Raw genomic sequence first — 23,154 nt, forward strand, 5'->3', positions numbered from 1 at the left:
TGGATTTTATCATCACATACTCCAATTTTTCAAGGTGAGAGTGTATTAGGATATGATAACCTACTTCTGTGACTTCCTTCGGTATACCAGAATGCACAGGAGGAGGGAGAGGTGCTTCTATCTAGGGACCTGAAATGTTATCCCATAATAGGGTGAGACTACGTCTCAGCAAGTTCTACATTCCTAAGACTCGATTAGGAAGCCAATATATCTTAGGGCTGCTTAAGCATAACACGAGTCAGATGACTTACCTTGGCCTCAATTCCACCCTGCAAATCAATATCATTTACAGATATTGCAAATCACATCAATTCATAACATCAAATCAAATCATTAATCAATCGACCTAGTCGATTACATGTCATCATGACGCTTTCTAGGTCGGCTCATCTCATACTATCTATAAGTCCACCCATAATAGGACTGCTCACTTTAAGCTGATAAATAGATAGTATAACTCTCGTTAAGCTGATAAATAGTGTACTGCTCTCACTAAGTTGACATATCACTCATAGGCTAATATAATACACTAATAATGCTTTCTCTAAGCCGATCATATTGCTCTTACTAAGCTGATTAGGTATACTGCTCTCACTAAGCTGACATATCAGAGCATGTAGGTTGATATAGCATACCGGTATACTACTCGCAATCTAAGCTGATATATCGTCCGTAGGTTGATATAGTATACCATCCAGACCATTCAGTCAATTTTTCATTTTTATCATACCCGATAAAAATAGCTGTGTGTGGATACACAATTGGCCTTAACCAAAATATCATAATTTCACTTTTTGAACATCCCACTAGTTTCAACAATTCATAATATATTTTTAGTGCTATAAACCGACGCCCAGTAATTTTCTCATTAATTACCAAAATTTAATTATTTTAGGAATAAAATCCTAAAATCATAATTAAATCAATTCAGCACAAATTAACGTTCAAATAAATAAACAGACTACACCACAATAACCAGCATAAAATTCTGGTCATCGACTATCCCAACCTAATTTTTGGAAAATAAATAAATAAATAAATAAATAAATAAATAAATACGGAAATTATTAAATAAATGCAATAAATCCAACTTAGGCCCATAATGCATAATTGGACGCCGAAATGGACCTGGAAAAATTCCAAGGTTCGTTCAATAAATAATAAAGCACGCATACTAACTAAATGTACTAACCAATTGCTTAACATGTATTGATAAGGCACTAATTTAATCGATCTACTCTATTCTATCCACATAATCACACTTAATTAAATCTAAATAACCCCTAAGCATCATTAACCTACTAAGCGGGGTTTAGTGAGTAAAACTCACTTGTTTAACGCGTGGGTCGGTGCAAAATAACAGGAATGTCGCAAGGCTCGACTTTCCTCAAGGTGGGCCTAGCAACCGAAGCTTGGGACTATCTCAAAACGAGCCTAGATCACCTCTGGAAACCCACTCTCCTGGTCTTTATTTTGGGCTGCAAAACCAGAAAACAAAGGTTGGTTTGGTGAGGCAAAGTGGACGGAAGTAGCAGGGATGTTTGGCGTGCGATGGCAGCAGCTTATGGTAGTGGCAGGGGCTCCAACGGCTGCCTAAGCTGCTCGGGACAGTCCTAAGATGTAGCTAGGATGGCGTGACGGCGCGACAAGGCAGCCTGGCTGGCAGCAGAGTGCGCGGACGAGGCGCGGCGGCCAAAAGCGACTTCGGCGACGTGCAAGCGGCTCTAGGGTAGCTAGTTGGCTTCCTTACTTCAGCTGGAAGTTTGCAAGGCATAATGAAGGCTGCACTAGGAGTGGACGACAGCCTTGGAGGGAGAGAGAGGCAAGAGGGGGCCACCATGGCCAAATTTTCCAACCAAATGTTCCCTTGACCCATCCCTAACCAAGTATGGCTTCTATGGCTACAATTCAGCCACCCATGCCCTTCTTGCAACCTTTGAAGTAGTCCAAAACCATAGGGGAAAAGGGCATACGAAATTCAAACATTTCTCCCTTAATTGGACTTAGTTTCATTCTTGAATCAATTCAATTTAGTCTCAATAAATTCTGTTATCGAGTCAATAATCAAATTGGTATTCTTCCTCACCAATACATCTTATTTGCTTTCCAATTTTGTGATAAAAAATGGCCCGCCCTTTTTTCTGAACAAAAATGCTCGGGTTGCAGAACAATCTTCTAAGACTGAGTCGACGTTTCTAGAATTTATTGTGACATGACAGAATCTTCAATTTCTGAAATTTGATTCAAATCTGTGGTTAATTTTAATTAGACACGAACTCCTTTCAAAGCATTCTTCATATCATTCATTATAAACAACGTAGGGGAGAAGGAATTCTCAACTACAGAAGTTTTCAAAGGTTCCCTACTAGGTGCCAACGTAATCTTCTTGCCTCCAAATTCAAAAGAATATGTATTTCGACAACCATCATGTGTAGTCCTCATATCGAATTGCCATGGTCGACCAAGAATAATATGACTAGCATCCATTGGCAAAACATCACACCATATCTTGTCATTATAAACAGAACCAATGGACAAATTAACAAGACATCGTTTTGAAACAATTACCTCAACACCTTTCTTCAACCACGACATCTTATAAGGGGTAGGGTGCATTTTTAATTCCAACTTCAGCTTGTTTGCTACTACTTCAGAAATTATATTCTCACAACAACCAAAGTCAATAATTAATTGACACACCTTTCCCATGATTGTGCAAGCAGAATGAAAAAAATTGGTAAACAGCCACCTATCTTAAGTGTCATCTCGAGGAGTAAGAAAAATTTTCCTCACCATAAGAAGTTCGCTAGTGTTAGCATGCACTATTTGTTCATCATCAGTAGCTTCTTCATCATTGTTCAACTCCTCTTCAAGTGGATCCTCAGCATTCTCATCATAATCATTATCCACCAAGAAGGCTTTACCGACTAGTCAATTCTTATTGATTCGAAAATTGCTAGCACGATGACCCAACTCCCCACAAGAATAGCAACGTATTTCGGATATAGCAAGTTGTTTCGAAACATAGGGTTGAGTAGAAGGCTTACTAGCAGATTGCATTGTAGCCTCATCAACTTTAGCAGTGCTAGTGGTACTCTTAGTGGCCCGACTTGTCATGGTAGTTGATTGTTGTCTTCGAGAACGAGAGCGCTCCATTTTGAGTGCCCATTGGTGTGCATCTCCTAAGTCCCAAATGTCGAGGACTTCTAAGGCGTCTTGAATGTAAAATTGAAGACCGTTCAAGTATTTGTTCATAAGCACCTCCTCCGGGTCCTAGATATTGTTATGAATCACCAACTCATTGAATTTGTTGGTGTATTGGTCCACTGTTCACGTACCTTATTTTAGATTTTGGTGCCGTTGGTAGAGCTCTATCTTATATCCTTTGGAAAGAAAATATTTTTGAATCTTGCCCTCCATCTTTCTCCACAAAGTGATTGGTTCTTTGCCAATGGCTTGGCAAGTTTGTTTTTCACGTCTCCACCAAGCAATCGTCTTACCTCGGAATCGCATAGCAATGATCCCAACTCGATGATTCTCCGGAACATTTCGATGCTCAAACACCTCATTCACAAGTGTTAGCCAATCAACAATTTCATCGGGAGACTTAGTACCTATAAATTCTAGAACATCTTTCTTGACTTCCTTTTCCCAATCTGGCTCACGAATATGTTGTAAACAATGTTGAACATGCCTTCGATCGTGAATAGATTGAACACTCTCTGAAAAGGAAGAGTCACCATGGGAATCTTCAATCTTTGAATGGGGTGGAGAATTATTTGCTTCAGCCCTCAAACACTAAACTTCTTGCGTCAATTTGTTGTTGCATATTCTCAGCGAGTGAGTGCACTTCATCGAGGGGAATGGTTTTGCCACCATGACGTCTAGCTTGTCTTGGAGGCATTATCCTCTCCTCCAAAGCTCTGATACCAAATGATGCAAGCCAAGGGTAGGCTTTCTCAAATAGTAGGATCAGGAGAGTGACTCGCACATAGGAAAACAGGGTGAACCGAAATTTCAACACTGTGTGAGCTCAGGAGAATAGTCGTATCTTTATTGATACAGATCAGATTGTGACATCTTGAAATTTGACCCGTTCCGATAAAATGAAATGTGCATATCGTCGGCGCGCCTATGGTCCTTTTTCTCTGAGCTGATCACTCATGAGTTAACTAACCTATTAGGTGAAGCCGTTAAGGGATATATCCGTGGTAAAATCCTTAAAAGCTACCTAATTTGTTGGATTTGACTAAAATCACGTCCGGTCGATTTTAACCATGAAATTTGATTTGGTTTCGAAATCGAATATTCAAGCGTGTCACAATTCATTTTTAGGATTGTCTCATTGTCAGTCAAATTATTGACGAGTCCGAAATTTCAATAAAGAAATGATCGGAAGAAAAATCGAAGACCAAAAGAAATTAGAAAGGGAAATGGAAAGAGAAAAGAAAAAAATGATAATGGTATTATTCTTTTTCTTTTCTTTTCTCTCTCTCTTCTCTCTCCTCTTCCCTCCCCTTTCATGCGGACACCTCCTCCCCACGCCTACTCTCTCTTTCTTTTCCATCTTTGACTAGTCAAGCTTATCCATTCTCTCTCTCCCCCCTCTCTTCTCTCTTCTCCCCACGTGACCCACTTCTTCTTTTTCTTCTTTTTCTTCTTCCTTCTTCGTACAAACCAACAAACCAGGAAGAGGAAAACAGTAGCTCGCCAAGACAGCAACCAGCCATTATCGCCGCCCGTTCCGCCGCCGCACCGCATGCCCGCACACGCCGCGTGTTCCGCCGGCCGCCCCTCGCGCCTTGGTGTCTCTCCCTGCGTGATCCAGCCGTTGCCCAGCCTCTGTCCAGCCCCTGTTCCGCCCCATCCGGCCACCTTCGACCGTCGTTCGACCCCGCCGGACCTCCCCGGCATCCCCCTCACCTTCCGCCGGCCTCCCTTTGTCGTCTTGGCCACCGAAGTAGCTCCGGCCAGCCCAAGTACGCAACCCACCGAGTGGGTATCCAACGAATTCGGACCCACTTTTGGGCCGTTTCTGGGCCCCGGATCCATGAGCCGCTTTGGGAAGAAACGACCTTCGTGTCGTCCCTGTCAAATTGGTCTGTTTTGCGCTAAAATCTGGTGAGTAATCTCACTAATTCTTGCTTAGTGAACTAATTATGCTTAAGGGTTGTTAGTTTTAATTAATTAGGTTTAAGTGGTTAGATTAGTATGGATTAGTGTTTATTAGTCAATTGTGATGCGAATTAGATAAATTGAATGTGTATTTAGCAAGTAGACATGGTCTACTATCTATTGAAGGTAGCTCGGGAATTTTCGAACCCCTAATCGAGCTTCAATTTGATGATTTGGGCCTAAGTGGAATTTTTGGCATTTAAATATTATTTTTTGGAATTAAATTAATTAATTATTTATTTTCCAAAAATTCAACTGGGATGGCTAGGGACCGGAATATTATGCTGATGATCGTGGTGAAGTTCGTTTATTTGATCGGGTTTTATTTTGAGCTAAATTGAATTTTTAATATTAATTATTTAATTTCTGAAAATTCAACTGGGATGGCTAGTGACCGGAATTTTATGCTGATGATCGTGGTGCAGCCCGTTTATTTAATTGGGCTTTATTTTGAGCTAAATTGAATTTTTAATATTTATTAATTAATTTTCGAAATTAATTAATTAATTATTTATTTTTTGGAAATTAAGGCTGAGATAGCCAGCGACCGAAATTTCGTGCTGATTGTCGTAGTACAGTCCGTTTATTTAATTGAGCTTGATTTTGTGCTAAATCAATTTATGAGTGATTTTAGGATTTATTCATAAATTAATGGATTTTGGTTATTAATTGGAAAATAACCGGGTGTCGGTTGACATCACCAAAAGTGTTTTGGTGGGCTCTAGAGAATGGTGGGAATTATGAAAAAGGAAAATTATGATATGTTGGCTAAGGCTGATCGTGTACTCACACACGACTATTTTATCGGGTATGATAAAAATAATGAGAATATTGGACAATGGAGATGGTATACTATATCGTTCTTCAGGCGATATGTCAAGTATACTATATCGACCTACGGGTGATATGTCAGCTTTGGGTGAGTAGTATACCTTATTATCAGCTTTGGACGAGCAATATACTATCAGCTTTGGGTGAGCATATGGTATACTATATCGGCCTTCGGGCGATATACTAGCTTTGGGTGAGCAGTATACCTTATTATCAGCTTTGGGCAAGCTATGCTATCTATTTATCAGCTTTGGGTGAGCAGTCTTGATTTGATAGGACTTTATAGATAGTATTGAATATGCCGACCGAGCATGGGTCGTGATGTCATGTAATCAATTAGGTCGATTGGCCATTGCTTTGATATGACGCTGTGAATTGATTGATTGGATGGAAATGATCGTGAGTGGTCTTATTGACATGTAATTGACTAGGTCGATTTGATCGACGCTTCGATCTGTGATGTGATTGTTTGGGTGTCTATTTGATCTATACTAACATGCAGGTGGGATCTGAGATCAAGGTAAGTCCTCTAACTCGTGATGTGCTTAGGCAACCATGTGGTGTATTGGTTCCTTAATCGAGTCTTAGTTTGGTAGAACTCGCTGAGACGTAGTCTCATCCCGGTTTGGGGAAATCATTTCAGGATCCTGCTGAGGAGCTGATGAGGAAGAGTTTGAGAAGGAGAACTCATAAGTGAAACTTGAGGAGAAGTATTTTTGGAAGAAGAAGATAATCCCGAGAGGGATCTTGAGTACGATCCAAAGGACTGAAATTTCATCTTCTTTTGAGAACTCCGTTTTGATGTGAATAGTTGTGAAGTACTCTGCTTTATGTCATGTATAAAGGTTTGGTTGTGGATTTCAATATGAAAGATATGGCCTACTTTTCTATCCCATTATTTTATTGTCTGTGGAATTTATAACTGCTTCTGCATATGCTTAATAATAGAAAGGGTCGGTGATACATAGTCTTGGGATATCGCATTTTAAAATCGACTAATTAGAAGTATGTGTGCGTGCCCGAGGATCGGGGCGTGACACAAATTGACCTGATTCTAAAGCCAAACGAACGAATACTTTTGGATCTACAATTTCTCTATTTTGGGTTTTCTAAAATAAGTACTATAGGATGGTCGAATTTGGGTTGGAAATAACGAATAGAACAAGAAAAGATAGAAACTCCGTTGGTTGCTCTTCTAGGCCTCTAAGGAAGTTGTGGGGGCACCGATTCTTCTAGATCATTGATTGCAACTCTTCAAGGATGCATATTTCGAAAGCTCTTACTCTTCAAGACGGAGTGAAAACTCTTCTAGGTTTTCAAAGGTATGAACTCTACAAGATTCACGATACTTGCTTCAAAGCAAAGTTTTCATTCATCAAAAGTCGTTTGTCTTCTACTAGAAATTTGATGGCTCATATCATTAAAGAAATAAAAACAGAGCGTTGAAACTAGGAAAATAGTAAATAGCATAGAAACTAGAAACTAGTAAAAGCGTCTTCTGGCTCCCAAGGTGTCTTTCAAACTTCCGGGATGGACTCAAGATACTAATACGGCTTCTCGGTTTTGTTGAGCTTGAATGCGGGCCGATCTTCTTGGTTGAGAGAGCTAGTCTTAAATGCAGGTTGCATCATAGGTGCTCTTTTTCTAAAAGACGAATGTGCCTAGATAAATGTCAATGTAGGAAGCATCTCAAGAGCTTCATTTGTTTCTTTGTGTTTCAGTGTAGGATTGAAGAAGGCCCAGTAGTGGTGGTCAAAAGGCTCTTGAAGAATTCTGGGTAGGGAATGGAAGAATTAAAGAATGAGGTACAATTGATTGCTCAGCTTCAACACCGAAATATCGTGCAACTTATCGACTATTGTGTCGAGATGGACGAGAAGATCCTAATCTACGAGTACATGGAGCATAAGAGTATGGATTCAGTTCTATTTAGTACGTTCTTGGAATTACTCTTCTTCATTTTTCATATTGTCAAAATGTACTAGAAATGTTCAAGTTTCGGTTTCAGGATTGTCCCTGACTAGTTTCTGTAGGTAAAACCAAGAGCTGCATGTTAAATTGGGACCGGCGGTTTAACATTGTCACGCCTCGATCCTCCAAGCATGTGCCCATCCCTCATCTTGGTCGATTAATAGCGATATCTCAGGACGCATCGCCGACCCTTTCATTTTAATACGCATGCGGAAGCATTTAAATAATCCCAGACAATAAAACAATGTGATAGGAAATTAGGGCCAATTTTTTTCAAACCAAAACAAACCTTTTATAACAAATAGGTTTATTCACAACATCAGGCCACTTACAAAAATATCAGCTTAATAAAAAAGGAACTGTCATAGGACTAACTAGCCAGATAGGTTTGCCGATTCTATTTCTTCCACCTTCCTAAACTTTGGGACTTCTAGCTCTCCACAACCGTCACCTACGGACCTGAAAATGGTTACACAATAACCAGTGAGACAATGTCTCAGCGAGTTCTATCTCTTAAGACCCGATTAGGAAGCCAATATGCCCTAAAGGCTCCCTAAGCACAATACAAGTCAGAAGATTTACCTTGACCTCAGTTCCACCCTGCAAATCAATGTATACTTATCAAATATACACAAACCACATCAATTCACCCAATCATTTGCTAAGATCGATTACCAATCAATCAATCTAATCGATTACATGTCAATCAGACCATCCCCGGTCATTATAGTCAATACTATGCATTCTCCAAAATGATATGTCTAATCACTAAGCACACGTGCATTCTCCAAAATGATATGTCTAATCTTCGAGCCCACGTGCATTCTCCAAAATGACATACTTAGTCATTGAGCCCACGTGCATTCTCCAAAGTGATTTATCTAATCACCGAGCCCACGTGCATTCTCTAAGGTGATTTATCTAGTCACCGAGCCCATGTGCATTCTCCGATGTGATAGATCTAGTCATCATGCCGATATAAGATAATGTCTTTTTTCCAAGATGACATCCTAAGTCATCGAGCTGACATAATATAACGTCTTTTTCCGAGATGACATACCAAGTCATCGAGCCGACGTTCTTATCGTCTAACGATTTTTCATTTTTTATCATATACCCGATAAAATAGCTGTGTGTGAGTACACGGTTGGCCTTAATTAGATTATAATAATTTTACTTCCATAAATCCCACCATTTTCTGTAGTCCACCAAAACATTTTTGGTGTCGTCAACCAACGCCCGGTGATTTTCTAATTAATTACTGAAATTAATTAATTCTAGGATAGAATATCCCCCAATCACAAATTACCTTCAATTCTCACAAACTAGTGCTCAATTAAATAAACAGAAAGCATCACAATAACTAGCACAAAATTCCGGTCGTCGACTATCCCATCTTAATTTCCGGAAAATAATTAATTAATTAAATAATTATGAAAATATTAAATAAATAGCAATAAATCCAATTTAGGTCCGTAATGCCTAATTGGAAGCCGAAACGGACCTAGAAAAATTCCAAGGTTCGTTCAATAAATAACAACACGAGTCTACTTGCTAATGTCACTAACCATTTGCCTAACATGCAATGATAATGCACTAATTTAATTACTCTACTCTAATCTATTCACATAATCATACTTAATTAAATCTAATCAACCCCTAAGCATCATTAGCTTACTAAATAGGGATTAGTGAGTAAAACTCACTTGTTTAACAAACGGGTCGAATCAAATCGACGGGAACGTCGTGGAGGTCGATTCTTCTCAAAGTGAGCCTACATTTCGAGGCTTGAAACCACCTCAAAACGGACCTAAGACGCCGCTGGAAACCCACCAACAAACCTTTTGTTCTCTGCTGCAAAACAGAGAAAACAAGGTTGGTTTGGTGAAGCAAAGCTGGCGATGGATCAACTGACGGCTTGGCAAGGCAACTAGGCGGCCGAACGGGGGTCTACGGTGGCCAAACAGCCTCCGGCTTGGCTCGACCAATAGTTGAGATGGTGGAACAAGTTGTTGGAAGGAGCAGGGGACGTCGGCTGGGTGGTGGCGCACGTGGCATGTGGACGGGGCGGAAGCAATGGCTGGCGGTGGTGTTCCGGCGGTGCGCGGCATGGATGGTAGCTTCTCTGGTTCCTTTGGTCTTCGCATAGCAATGAGAGAGAGAGAGAGAGAGAGAGAGAGAGAGAGAGAAGAGGGGTTTGGCTAGCCAGACTTGGAGAGGAAGAGAGGGGCAAGAGGGGGAGCACCATGGCCAAATTTTCCACATGCTTGTCTCCTTGACCCATCCTACACCACCCACACCTTTCTTGGCTCTCATTCACCCACACATGTCCATCCTACAACCTTTAAATGGTCCAAAACCAATGGTCTAGGGGGGCATACGAATTTGACAAGCTTCTCCCTCAATTGGACTTCTAAAGTTTCACAATTTAATTCAATTCGGCTTTCATAATTTCAATTAGAACTTCAATGATCAAATTGGTATTTTTCTTCACCAATTGATTCATCTTGCATCTCAATTGCACGATAAAAAATGATCCATATCTTTTTCTGAACAAAAATGGTCCTATGCCGACTTTTTCCCAAAAAGTCTCGGGTTGCAGAAAAATCTTCTGAGACTGAGTCAACACTCCTAGAATTTATCGTGACATGACAGAATCAAATCGAACTCAATTTCACAGTTAATTTCACTTAGGCGTATTTTTAGCATGAGCTAGGCTACCAGGTAATTTTCAGAAATTTTTAGTGCAAATGACCCGTGGTCGATTTTCTTTGAGCCACAATGAACTCACTTGACGCATTGGCGATTCTCGATTGTCGTGAAAATCTCGAAGACTCAAATACGAACACAAGGTACCAAAACGACAAAAAAATCAAACTAGTGCCGGTCGATGAGAATTTTGCAATTTAGTGGGATCACCCACGTTTAACTACTCATCTCAGTCAAACCGACCTATCTCTGATCCCTAATCGATTTTTAACTGTGTCATAATGATCTCAGCAGATGAGCATGGTTGAACAGCCGATTCCTAGTCAAATTATCAAGTCTATTGCATTAAAATTCCTTTTGGCTTCCTTGAATAGTCTAGTTATCTCGAGAGTAATCAACTCTGAGAACAACCCTATAGGCGCATCGATGAAATGTCCGATTTATTCAATAGAAAATAGGACTGAAAATTTGGGATGTCACAAACATCATTTGCAGGATTGCTTGAGGTCTTCTTTATCTTCATCAGGACTCCAGATTCATAATCAGACATAGGGATCTTAAAGCAAGCAACATCTTGCTTAACGGGGAGTTGAACCCCAAAATCTCAGACTTTGGCATGGCTAGGATTTTTGGCAGAGATCAGGTCAAGGCGAATACAAAGAGAGTTGTTGGCACATAGTAAGTACCATGGAACATTGATTTAACACATTTCAGGATCACATTTCTGAAAATTGCACTAATTCCATTTTGCTTAAAATTGCAGTGGGTACATGGCCTCGGAATATGCCATGGACAGACTATTTTCAGAGAAGTCTGATGTGTTCAGCTTTGGCGTGTTCGTCTTGGAGATTATAAGTGGTAAAAAGAATAGAGGATTCTATTATGCGAACAACGAACTGAACCTTCTTGGACATGTAAGTATGGACAGATGCTCATCCATCGAAAGATGAATAGTTATCCGAAACAGAACTTCATATATATGTCATCTGATTGACATCGCTAGTGAAGTGTTTCTTTTTCCCTGTAACTACATGTAACTGAACATTGTCTTGTTAATTGCAGTCATGGAAGTTGTGGAAAGAAGGGAAGGGCATGGAGCTACTAGATTCACCGATTTAGCAGTGGGAGATGCATACTCGATGAATGAAGTACTGAGATGCATCCAGGTCGGCCTTTTGTGAGTCCAAGAGCATGCAGAGGATAGGCCAGTCATGTCGTCTATGGTCTTGATGCTGAGCAGCGAAAACCCAACGATGCCACACCCTAAAAATCTTGGCTTTTGCTTAGGAAGGGCTATAGAGACGGACTCATCATCAAGCAAGCATCACGGGACATGTGCTGTGAACCAAGTTACAGTCACAATGCTTGATGCCAGATAGAGATCATTGTCATACCCCGACCCAATACATTTGTACATCTTAAACTCCAGAGATTTCTGTTCATATATATGTTTTCTCAGTTCTTCCTTCTGCTCAATTTTTTATTTTATTTTGTTTAGTATACTTTGATTTTCAAAAATTTCTTTTGTATTTGTTGTTGGGGAGAGAGGAGAGAGTTTTGCCAATTTTGGTCCAGACATGAGTTCATTGGTCTATATGTGTCTGCAGAAAAAGTCTATGACATTGACACAATACAACTCAAAACAGTGACTCTAGCAATGTGATGAAGTTCACAGAAACCAGAGACATTGTTGCAATTGCAACTGTAATTCAATGCTGAAGTAATCGATTATGCTCTGTCCATCATGATTTCTCGACCGGTTCAGACCAATTTCTTGTCTTTTTTTTTTATTAGGTGAAACTAAGAACTGGACGTTGCACAGAACCAGATGTAAGATATATAGAGCAAGGATCATCATCTTCACTTGTAGCAATAGACCCTTAAGACTGGGTTGTTGACAATACAACTAACTTCACCCTCTTGATGTTTCAGTCAGTGTGAGAAATGAGAACTATTCTCCATGGTATATCAGGCACGGAACAACAGTAAAATCTCATCATATATGTTGACTAAACAACGTACCTTGTGAAACTGAAACAACGAGCTTCATTAGAATAAACACGGCGACAGCGAATTGTTAACATCCAAGAATGAGAAGTGGAATGCATTGCCAGAACTCCAATTGCTACTATTGAAGTAGTTCTGAACAAATAGAAGGCAAAATGACAAGATAAATCTCAACCTTTCATAGATTTTTAATTTGATCCACCCTTTCAATACCATGTAATAGAAGAATTCGATATTTTGAATTTATTTCAAATTTATCAGAGGTTCTTTAGCAGCATTTATAAAAATGATTATTCTTTTTATCGAGTTTCAATTAGGTCCCTACTTTTTTCTTCCGGTTTGTTTGTTTGTGGGCTTTTCTCCCATCCCTTTATGGTCTTTTATCTTTTAAACTGGACAAATATTTATCAGGCTTTATAAAATTTCTTTTATTTATTAAAGATCTATAAGTTTTTTTTTTTTTGTTTGAATAGAAAATAAAAAGCCATTTTCTCAACAAAATACCACCTTGATGCGAATTTCGTAAATCCGCAAAGCTAAAACGGGCAAAAGGGTAATTAAAATATAGATTTTAGAGGGAGTTTAGCCTTGCGATAGATTTGTTATGAGTTCAAGAGGTAAAGATTTATTCTAGTAACCTAAAATGACAAGGATAAAATTGAAAAGAGGAGAAACGAAGAGTGACTTTTACTGCTACCATAAAGAATAATTGAAGGGTTAGAAAAATTGGAAAGGAGTAAATAATAAAAAAGTTTCCATAGTTATATCAATTTATGGCTTCAATATAATAATTGAGCAGGAAAAAAATCATATTATAAAATGCAAAAAAGGTAGAAGATAAGATCAAGAGCTGCAATAAATGATTTTTCCATTCAAACTGTAGGCCGATACAAGTCAATCGTACCGACAAATTTCATGTCTTCTAGAAAGAATACTATAATCGCTTGCCATTAGCTGCCACAAACCATATTATATCAACACCCAGTTGACTTTTTGACTTTTTGACCAGCAATATTTTACATGTGCGGCGAAGGATGCTTTTTCCATTCTTTATGAAGAGTCTTTCTAGAATCTAGTGAATGTCGCAATGGAGTTGTCTTATTGAATTTCAACATCGGAAGTCCTTCATGCCAGTCACGTAACGACCTGGATGTGTCATGATGACAAGATTTCCTATTGTCTAAGTCTTTAAAATAATATTTCTACCTCTTGAATAAGTAAGAGATGATGACACAAAATGTGCTTAAACATTTCTCAATATTCAATGTGAACTTTTTTTTTTTTTTTTTGATGTGATCTTTGAATATTTGAAAATTTAATCAATGTAATCCTTCTATTAAAATTACTTATGGTGTCAACTAATGCAAACAATGATGTCATTCATTTGAGCATGCTCATATCCACATATAGCCCGACATATCATCTATGTCATGCTTCTCTCTATACAAAAGGATAAAAGAGCACTAGCAAACCTCTCATATCCATTGGTTAGGGGTGGGCATTGGATTGTGCCGACCCTAGCCAACTAGGCCCATGCCTAAGCATGAACCATTGGTTGGCAACCTCTCATATCCATTGGTTAGGGGTGGGCATTGGATTGTGCCGACCCTAGCCAACTAGGCCCATGCCTAAGCATGAACCATTGGTTGGCAGGCTAAATGAACTAGGGATCCTGATGGGCTGGCTTAGGTTTGGCTATTGAAGGATGCATTGTCACTAGCAATTGGGTTGATGAGGAATGGGAATTATGTTATCAAATTCTAACGTTTAAGAAGTTACTATTCCCACACGATTTCTAAAAATGTGGCCACCAAAATAATGAGAGCACTGAAATAGTTTGACATGTTTTATTAAATCTTCATATCACCTTATATAATGCCAACACAAACACCTCCCTAATCCAACAGCTAATTCCCAATTGCAATGGGATTTTCTTCTATGTGAGTGTACCACCACATTAGCTTATGTGTGCAAGATGATCTCCGCCAGTTTTATGATTCCATGGCCACCATACATGGTAGGTTGAATATAGTGAATCATTCTTCTTGGGCATAAGAGTTGGAGATCATGTACATGACGTAGGGAAGGAAGGATGAGAAGTTCTCTTTGGACATAAGAATAATGTGGAATTCAGCCTAGAAGATGTTGAACAAGAAATGCGAGGTGATGACCATTTAATGGATGGTTGTCCTTCATAATATCCTCTCCCTCTGAATATGAGACTTAGAGCATTACATTATGAGCCCTTATGCACCGTTTGATGAGGCAGGTCCACTGGGTTTTACATAAATTCCATTAGATTTATACAGCTTAGATGTGCGTTTTACTTGTCCACCTAATTATTTTTGCTGAAAATTGAAAAGAAATCCTAGAGAATTTCGCAGCCCATGGCATAGTTTTCCCAACATTTCCTTGATGTTCTTAAAAATTATGGTAAAAACATTACTTTCCCAAGCCACTAATACATTCACGTACAAATTGATGCATGAGCTTATTACAATAGTCTCTCCATTCTTCCACCATCAAGATTATTTTATATCATTCACTCATCCATTTTTCGAGCAAATTGTCTAATCAATGCTAAATTTATAATATGAATGTCAATTCAATTCAATTTTTTTAATTTTATCAATTTAATTCTAAATTTTAATGAGAAATTTTAATATAGTCATTTCTAATTAGTTTTATTGAAAATTACTGACGTAATAATACAGTCATATGAAATAAATATATATTAATATGTTAATATTACTATACAAAAATATTAAACGAGGGGCCTGGAATGTTATTTTGTCCTCGTGATATTTAATGTTGGCAGGTGAGCTTTTGAGAGAGAGGGAGAGAAAGAGGCTTGCCGAGGGCATTGATGGGACGGCGATGCATTGTTCACACGTCGGCTCCCAGTCAGACAATTCAACAGGCTTTGGTTGAGTAGGCGGTCTTCGTTTTTGACTTCCGGAACTTAAGCAAGAGGTGAGCTCCCTCGGACTATTTTTCTGCCGATTATAGCCAAAATTGTTTACTTAGCAGTCTAGTCATAAAGATGTGGCCCTATTTGGTTAAGTTTTAGTAAAATATCATTGGAAAAATGTAAATATTTTTGCTCTGTTTCTCGATATGCGCTCCCCCTACGCAGGGCAGCAACTCCACGCATCGCCCAACTCCTCTCGCCGTCAACAGAGCCATGATCTTTGCTCTGTTTCTCGCTTTCTGTTTCTTTCTAGCGTCGCCGCTGGCACAAGCCGCAGACACTCTGTCGGCCAACCAGCCGCTGCGAGATGGACAGACCTTGGTTTCATCTGGGCAAGTCTTTGAGTTTGGCTTCTTTAGTCCTAACAAGTCGAGTGCCAGGTATCTGGGCATTTGGTACAAGAGCATACCTCTCCAAGTCACTTGGGTTGCCAACAGGAACAACCCAATCACCAATTTATCGGCAGAGTTGGCGCTGAGCTCGCAAGGATCAGTGTCTCTCCGAAATGGGTCAAAGAATTACTGGTCTGTGACCCCAGCTGCGGCCGTGAATGAGCCATTCTTGAGGCTCCTGGACAATGGCAATCTTGTTTTGAGTGATGCAAGTGCTTCTGATGGTTCGGGGGATTATCTCTGGCAGAGCTTTGATAACATAACTGACACTCTGCTGCCGGAGATGAAACTGGGGTGGAATTTGAGGACCGGTTTGAAGCGGAACATGACGTCATGGGCCTCAGAATCCGATCCGTTGAGCGGCCAGTACACGTTTAGCCTCGAGCCGCCGGATGCTCCGCAATTGATTCTGTGGAAAGGGAGCCAGAAGCAGTATCGATGGGGGCCTTGGAATGGCGAGAGGTTCAGTGGGAGTAATGAGTTCAAGGCCAATCCGGTCTTCAATCCGATGTTCATTTCCAGCCCTGAGGAGGTGTATTACACATTCATGGTGGTCGATAATTCGACCCTATCGAGATTCATCGTGACCCCGGAGGGTGTGATCCAATATCTTGCTTGGTTGGACAATCAATGGACGAATTTGGTTACTCTACAGAGGGACTATTGTGATAATTATGGCATGTGCGGGGCATATGGGACCTGCTATGATTCCACTGTTGGAAATTGCAGGTGCTTGAAGGGGTTCAGGAGAAACAATTCGAACCCCCTTGATTGGACCGGTGGGTGCTCCCGGACATGGAATTTGAGTTGTGGAAATGGTGATGGCTTTGTGAAGTACAAGGGTTTGAAGTTGCCAGATAATTCGCGTCTGTTGGGGAATAGAAGCTCGAACCTTGAGGAATGCGAGAGGGAATGTTTGAAGAATTGCTCTTGTATGGCATTCACTAGGGTAGATGTCCATGGGAATGGTGGGGATTGTCTTTTGTGGTTTGGGGATTTGGTTGACATGAAGAACTATCCTTCTGGCGGAGATGTCATACATATACGAATGGCAAAGGCAGAGATAGGTACTGATCCATCTAGCTCTTACTGATTTCACTCACCATCACTAGGTAGCTTTAAAGAGGTTTTCAGTTGAATAGCTGCCAAGGAAATCCATGTCCTTCCCTGGAAATGCTTTATGTGAATGTGATGACATGGTTATAGTTTATATGCTCAGTGAGGAGACTCAAATTCGTTCACTGTTGTGTTTGCGTCATGTGCACTAAGATCTGTCACTTAAATAGGATCATTAAAGCCCTGGAAGTTCATTAAGAAATGCTTCTTTCTGTATGTGAAATCACATAGCATGTCCTAGTTCTACACATTGGTATATGCTTGATGTTAGATAAAAAAACGAGTACAAGAAACATTTCTGTATTGAATAATCTGCGATGAGGAGAGCACAGTGACACAGATAAGAACTATTGCCGTGTGGTTACTAAGCTCTCTGTTTAAGTATGACAGCATATGATTATTTTGAAATTTTTCAATGAATAGATGCAATTGCTCGAGCTAAGAGGAGAAGGCGTATAGTAATCGCCATTGGCATATCTGTCTCGACTATATGTGGAATGCTTATACTAGCATTCATTGGCTGGCATGCTCTCCGAAGAAGGAAAGAGGGGATGAGAGGTAAAGTCATTAACATGGCATAAAACTATTCATTGCAAACAGCGTGATTCTTGCTTCTCTCATTATAAATAAGAAAATTAAGAAATTTCTGAAAGTATGTTCATGACTCTATATCTTTACATGTACCTTTCTTGCTTATCATGCTAAAATTTCCTTCAATGAAACCATACCTGAAAGGCTGATAAATCTATTAATATCCTTAATGACGGCCTAAGAAAACATTGGTTAGCTTAGCATCACATCCAGCTTCAGTGTGAGAGAACACTCTCCTACAATTATTTTCGGTTCCTGATCAGCAAGTTAGAGTGAATAGTAATGACTTCCAGGAAGCAAATGATAACAACTTTGAGGAAACAAATGCTTCGAATAAAGTTGCTTTAATTCCCCTTTGCTCAACAAACCCCCAGGATATGCTGGACTTTTTGTCATATTTTTGAGATTGTGGTGCATAATTATGCGTTTGTTTATGCTGATGGCTGATTTATGTCCTCTGTTGTAGCTGCATACTCAGTTTATCGAGATTCAGGAGATGGTGGTCCGGAGGAAGACCTTGAATTACCCCTTCTTGATATTGCTTCGGTTGCTGATGCCACAAACAATTTCTCTTTCCAAAACAAGGTTGGGCGGGGTGGGTTTGGTGAAGTATACAAGGTACTTTTTTTGGCCTAAGTATACAAGGTAGTTAAATGACTCTCGTATCAACTCCATGAAGATGGTTCCAAATACAAGAAGATGATTTTATGATTCTTTTCTACTTCGATCTTACTAACATGTAATATGCTATCTGCCAGGGTGTATTGCCTACAGGACAAGATGTTGCCGTGAAGAGGCTCTCACTGAACTCTGGGCAGGGCCTGAAAGAGTTCAAGAACGAGGTCATACTGATTGCCAAACTTCAACACCGGAATCTTGTGAAGCTCCTAGGATGCTGCATTCATGGAGACGAAAGAATGTTAATCTACGAGTACTTGCCAAACAAAAGCTTGGACCACCACCTTTTCGGTGTGACCTTCACCCCATTTACACTTTTTCAACCTGCTTGAGATTCTACAGTTTTTCCCTCAATAACTCATCTCATATTTTGTGAAGATCCAATTAAACGGAAACTTGTGACCTGGAAGACACGCTTCAGCATCATCATGGGGATTGCCCGTGGACTTCTCTATCTCCATGAAGACTCCAGGCTGAGAATCATCCACCGAGACCTCAAACCAAGCAACATCTTACTAGACAGCGAGATGAATCCTAAAATCTCAGATTTTGGAATTGCAAAAACATTTACCGTAGAAAATGCTGGAGAAATGACCAACAGAATAGTTGGGACATAGTAAGTTTTTCTACTGTTAGCTTCAAGGAATATTTTTTAATTTGTGGATATACCGATGCTCTATTTCTGTCTTACAGCGGTTATATGTCTCCCGAGTATGCGATGAAAGGCCATTTTTCAGTCAAATCAGACATGTTTAGTTTTGGAGTACTTTTACTGGAGATTGTGAGCGGCCACAAGAATTGGGGATTTTATCACCCGGACCACGACCTCAATCTCATTGGACATGTAAGTATTCCCCTGCTTATGCTTGGCTCGGATTGGATGCTAGGTCTTCAATCTTTCCGTTGTTCTATGATATGTATTAACTTGTTATTAACATATTTTCAGGCATGGAAACTGTGGACTGAGGGGAATGCACTTGGACTAGTAGATGTCCTGATGGAGGAAGAATTTCCTTTGAAGGAAGTGCTGAGGTGCATCCAGGTAGGACTCTTGTGCGTGCAGCAGCGACCCGAAGACCGGCCAACAATGTCATCGGCCGTGCTTATGTTAGGCAGCGAGACTTCTGATGTTTCTCAGCCTAAGGAACCGGGATTAAGTGCCGAGAGCTTCGCTATGAGCACTGACTCATCCTCTAGTGTTAAAATACCTAACTTTTCCAATGATGTAACTATCACAGCTCTACAGAGCAGATGAAAGCATGATAAGAATACTCGAGCAACGAGAAGAGTAACAGGTTATACATACTTTTATACACGAAAAGTATATAGGGTGCAGATGTGTACAGGTTCTTCATATTATTTTTGTTTTTTTTGTTATAAATGATTCATAAGATTTAGATATTCATGCAGAGTGTTACTACTTCTGGGTAAGTTAACAGCTATGCCTGCTTTATTCCTTCAACAAGGACTCAAAAGTTCAGCAACTAGGAGTTTTGAAACTTGAAATGGCATTAAATCCTTCACTTCAAAGTATGGAAATAGCTGAGGCGTGACTGTACTGCCTCAGGGCAACAACAAATCTACTATAAGTAATCTACTATAAGTATAAATGCCTGTCAGCGAATTGTTAGCCAAAACAGAAAACAAGACGTGCAGCTGATCCCGTTTTCTAATGTCACATGTTAGAATCCGGTGCTCCCTTAAAGTGATAACCTAAATCAATAACATGAGTGATTATTCTATAGTTTGTAATTTTTTTATTATAAGATTGAAATATCTCACGTCGCTTGACCGTGGGGTTCATATGCTTAGTTTTTATAAACATGTGATTGCCTTCATTTATTGACTTAAGCTTTTGAATTGAACATTCCAATAAGATATCATAATCATGTTTTGCCACAATTTATTTCATGTGTTCGTTTACCCGACCCGGCTCACACGTAAAAGAGGGTGTTGAAATTTCCCTTTTATTAGCTGAATTTTAAAATCAGACTTTTCTAATTATAAAATCAAAGAGTTAAAATTTAAAAAGTGAATAGTTATTTATTTAATTCGCTCTGCAATCATTATCATCATCATCCCATATAGTCTCTATTTTATCGAACCTTCCTTCACAATGATTTCATCTCGTTTTAAATTGCTCCTCTTCCAGCATCTACATACGAACCGCGTTTCCTGTTTGACCATCCTTCATGAACTTAATTAAATATACTCGGCAGCCAATAGCAACGAGCAACAGCATCTAATCAACCTGGACCTTTCGGGAGATTTTCAAAAGTGAAAGGAAAAAAGATGTTGACTAGCGCAATTAAAAAAAAACTAAAGGTGCGCTAATGCAAGTAATCTATATGATAAATAAAGGAGAACCTTCCTGTGGAATGAAGAAAAGTCAAGCTTGGACCGGTGATGTTGAAGTCGCCGCTTCATGGCACATTTTCCACTGGTATACATTGAGATATTCCTGTTTTGATGGTTATGAAGCATAAGCAAGCTGCATCCCCATGTACGTACGGCATGAACACTCGAACGGTGTCATTGCACATCCTGGTTTTGTTTCTTCTGCTTCATTCGACTGATTCTTCGGACACCCTTGCCCCAAATGATACCTTGAAAGATGGTGATGTCTTAATCTCCCAAGGAAGAAAATTTGCTCTTGGTTTCTTCAGCCCAGGAAAGTCAACCTCGCATTACCTGGGGATTTGGTACTATGGACAACCGGAGCAAACCGTTGTTTGGGTTGCTAACAGAGAGCATCCCCTGAATGGTACTTCAGGAGTTCTTGCATTGGATCGCTATGGAAACTTGGCGATCAATGCAAACAATGGAAGCTTCCTCATTTGGTCAGCCAATGTTTCGTCCCTGAATTTAGATAATTCTACCACTGCTCAGCTTTTGGATTCAGGTAATCTGGTTTTGAAGCATGATTTAAGCAAAATGGTTGTTTGGCAGAGCTTTGATTATCCCACGGATACCTATCTTCCGTCCATGAAGCTTGGGTTGGACCGGAGAGCAGGTTTGGACCGATTCGTGACGTCTTGGAAATCCGAAGGTGATCCAGCACCGGGCAGTTGTTCATACAGGTTTGAACCAACAGGGTACCCACAGTTGTTCCTTTACAAGGGTCGAGCTCCGTATTGGCGTGGCGGAGCAATAATTGAGAAAAAGCAGGGTGCTGTTCCCGAGATGGCTAATGATTTGGTCTATAATATCACAATTACGATTAACGCGATGGAGGTTTCTCTGATGTATGGCATCGCCAATGCATCAGTTGTCCCTAGATATGTGGCATACGAGTCAGGGCTCCTTAAACACTTCATATGGCACGATGAAGAGCAGCGGTGGACCGAGTTTTCTTCCCATCCAAAGGAGCAGTGTGACTACTACGGCAAGTGTGGGCCTAATGGCAACTGTGGTGCAAACTATGCAGATCAGTTCGACTGCACATGCCTGCCTGGCTTTGAGCCCAAGTCTCCGGGCGATTAAGGGACGGATCAGGTGGGTGCAAGAGGAGGCAAAACACGTCACTGTGTAGAAGTGGGGAAGGTTTCGTGAAGGTGGAACGGGTGAAGTTGCCTGACACTTCAACAGCCCATGTCGACATGAACCTAAGCTTGAACAAGTGTGAGCAGGAATGCTTGAGTGATTGCAATTGCACAGCTTATTCGAGTGCAAATGAAACTATGGGGGAATTCGGATGCCTTAAATGGCATGGAGATTTAATGGATACAAGAGAATATTCAGATTTGGGTCAAGATTTATATGTGCGGGTGGATGCAATTTGACTTAGGTACTCGTTGCGGATATCTACTTCAAATATTTTTGCTACTGTTCTCAGGTTGTAATTGTTGTCCCAATTTCTACTTCTCATCTTAACGAAACTGCTTGCTTCTGATAGTTCATGTTATAAACTGCACTTGTTGCATTAATTTCGATAATATGTGCTAGTTCAATGTCATTGGCACACTTCTCATGCCTTATTTCTACAGCTCGCTATAGGAAAAAGAGTACATTTGTGAAGAAGGCAATGGTGGCACTATCGGTATCTGCACTACTGTTGCTGCTCTTAGGCTCCCTTATGTACTGCCGTATGTTGAAGAGGAAAAGAGGTGGGTGATCAGCCTTAATATAAGCTTTTTCTGCTATATTTAAAAACTGTCTATTTTACAAGTAGGTATTGATTTCGATCTTCAGGGTTAAGAAATCAATTAAATTCAAATTGGGGTTAATCTAGCCAGGATTTTATCCTAAAGGGTGGTTCATTTCAGTACTGCAAACCTTGACCAATGAAGCTGCACAGACGCAGATAGATGGAGAATGCTGTATTGCAATTCATCTTGAAATTGAGCCTATGTGCATTGATCTTGAGGAACAAGCGATATGGACATTGTTGGAGTAAAAATTTGTAGTGCTCGTCCCTGTGAAGAAAATTTCCCAAATTTGCCAGAACAGTAAAAAAAGAAGCATTACACTATTGCTTTAATTTCTTAAACATTTTATTCCTCTTTATGACAGCAGATAGAAGAGGGCGTAATCCTCTTGCTAGCGGTACCACAAGCTCAGCATATTTCAATGATCTTCCAGGTCTGAAAGACCTCAACAGTGAAGGTAGACAAAAAAAAGATCTACCACTCTTTGATTTTGAAACTGTAGCTGCAGCCACAAACAATTTTTCCTCAGTCAATGAGCTTGGCCAAGGCGGTTTTGGATCTGTAT

At 40.0% G+C, this 23,154-nt stretch overlaps 2 protein-coding genes across 5 annotated transcripts in view; both read left to right on the forward strand.

Annotated features, from left to right (window-relative positions):
* LOC104441170 (G-type lectin S-receptor-like serine/threonine-protein kinase At4g27290) overlaps positions 1 to 19,795 on the forward strand; it is a 36,014-nt gene extending 16,219 nt beyond the window's left edge. Inside the window, exons 1-7 of one of the 3 annotated variants that reach the window (XM_039311362.1) lie at positions 15,785 to 17,123; positions 17,596 to 17,730; positions 18,230 to 18,381; positions 18,522 to 18,732; positions 18,820 to 19,057; positions 19,135 to 19,285; positions 19,388 to 19,795. In XM_039311362.1, the coding sequence (XP_039167296.1) occupies positions 15,878 to 17,123; positions 17,596 to 17,730; positions 18,230 to 18,381; positions 18,522 to 18,732; positions 18,820 to 19,057; positions 19,135 to 19,285; positions 19,388 to 19,696 (2,442 nt within the window). In that variant the 5' untranslated portion in view covers positions 15,785 to 15,877 and the 3' untranslated portion in view covers positions 19,697 to 19,795. Of the gene's footprint in view, positions 1 to 15,782; positions 17,124 to 17,595; positions 17,731 to 18,229; positions 18,382 to 18,521; positions 18,733 to 18,819; positions 19,058 to 19,134; positions 19,286 to 19,387 lie in introns of those variants that run through there. The other 2 variants (XM_039311363.1, XM_039311365.1) reach the window with 2 other exon arrangements.
* A 1,140-nt stretch (positions 19,796 to 20,935) lies between these two features.
* Positions 20,936 to 23,154, forward strand: LOC104441124 (G-type lectin S-receptor-like serine/threonine-protein kinase RKS1). Of its 2 annotated transcripts, none has more exons than XM_018872580.2 (3): positions 20,936 to 22,228; positions 22,428 to 22,547; positions 22,954 to 23,154. In XM_018872580.2, the coding sequence occupies exon 1, from the start codon at positions 20,956 to 20,958 to the stop codon at positions 21,922 to 21,924; it is 969 nt and encodes a 322-aa protein (XP_018728125.2). In that variant the 5' UTR covers positions 20,936 to 20,955; the 3' UTR covers positions 21,925 to 22,228; positions 22,428 to 22,547; positions 22,954 to 23,154. The 2 variants fall into 2 exon arrangements, with proteins under 2 accessions (XP_018728125.2, XP_039167304.1); XM_039311370.1 differs by having other exon boundaries at positions 22,957 to 23,154.

The sequence above is a fragment of the Eucalyptus grandis genome, chromosome 4 (genome assembly GCF_016545825.1).
Source record: "Eucalyptus grandis isolate ANBG69807.140 chromosome 4, ASM1654582v1, whole genome shotgun sequence".
NCBI classification, from domain to species: domain Eukaryota; kingdom Viridiplantae; phylum Streptophyta; class Magnoliopsida; order Myrtales; family Myrtaceae; genus Eucalyptus; species Eucalyptus grandis.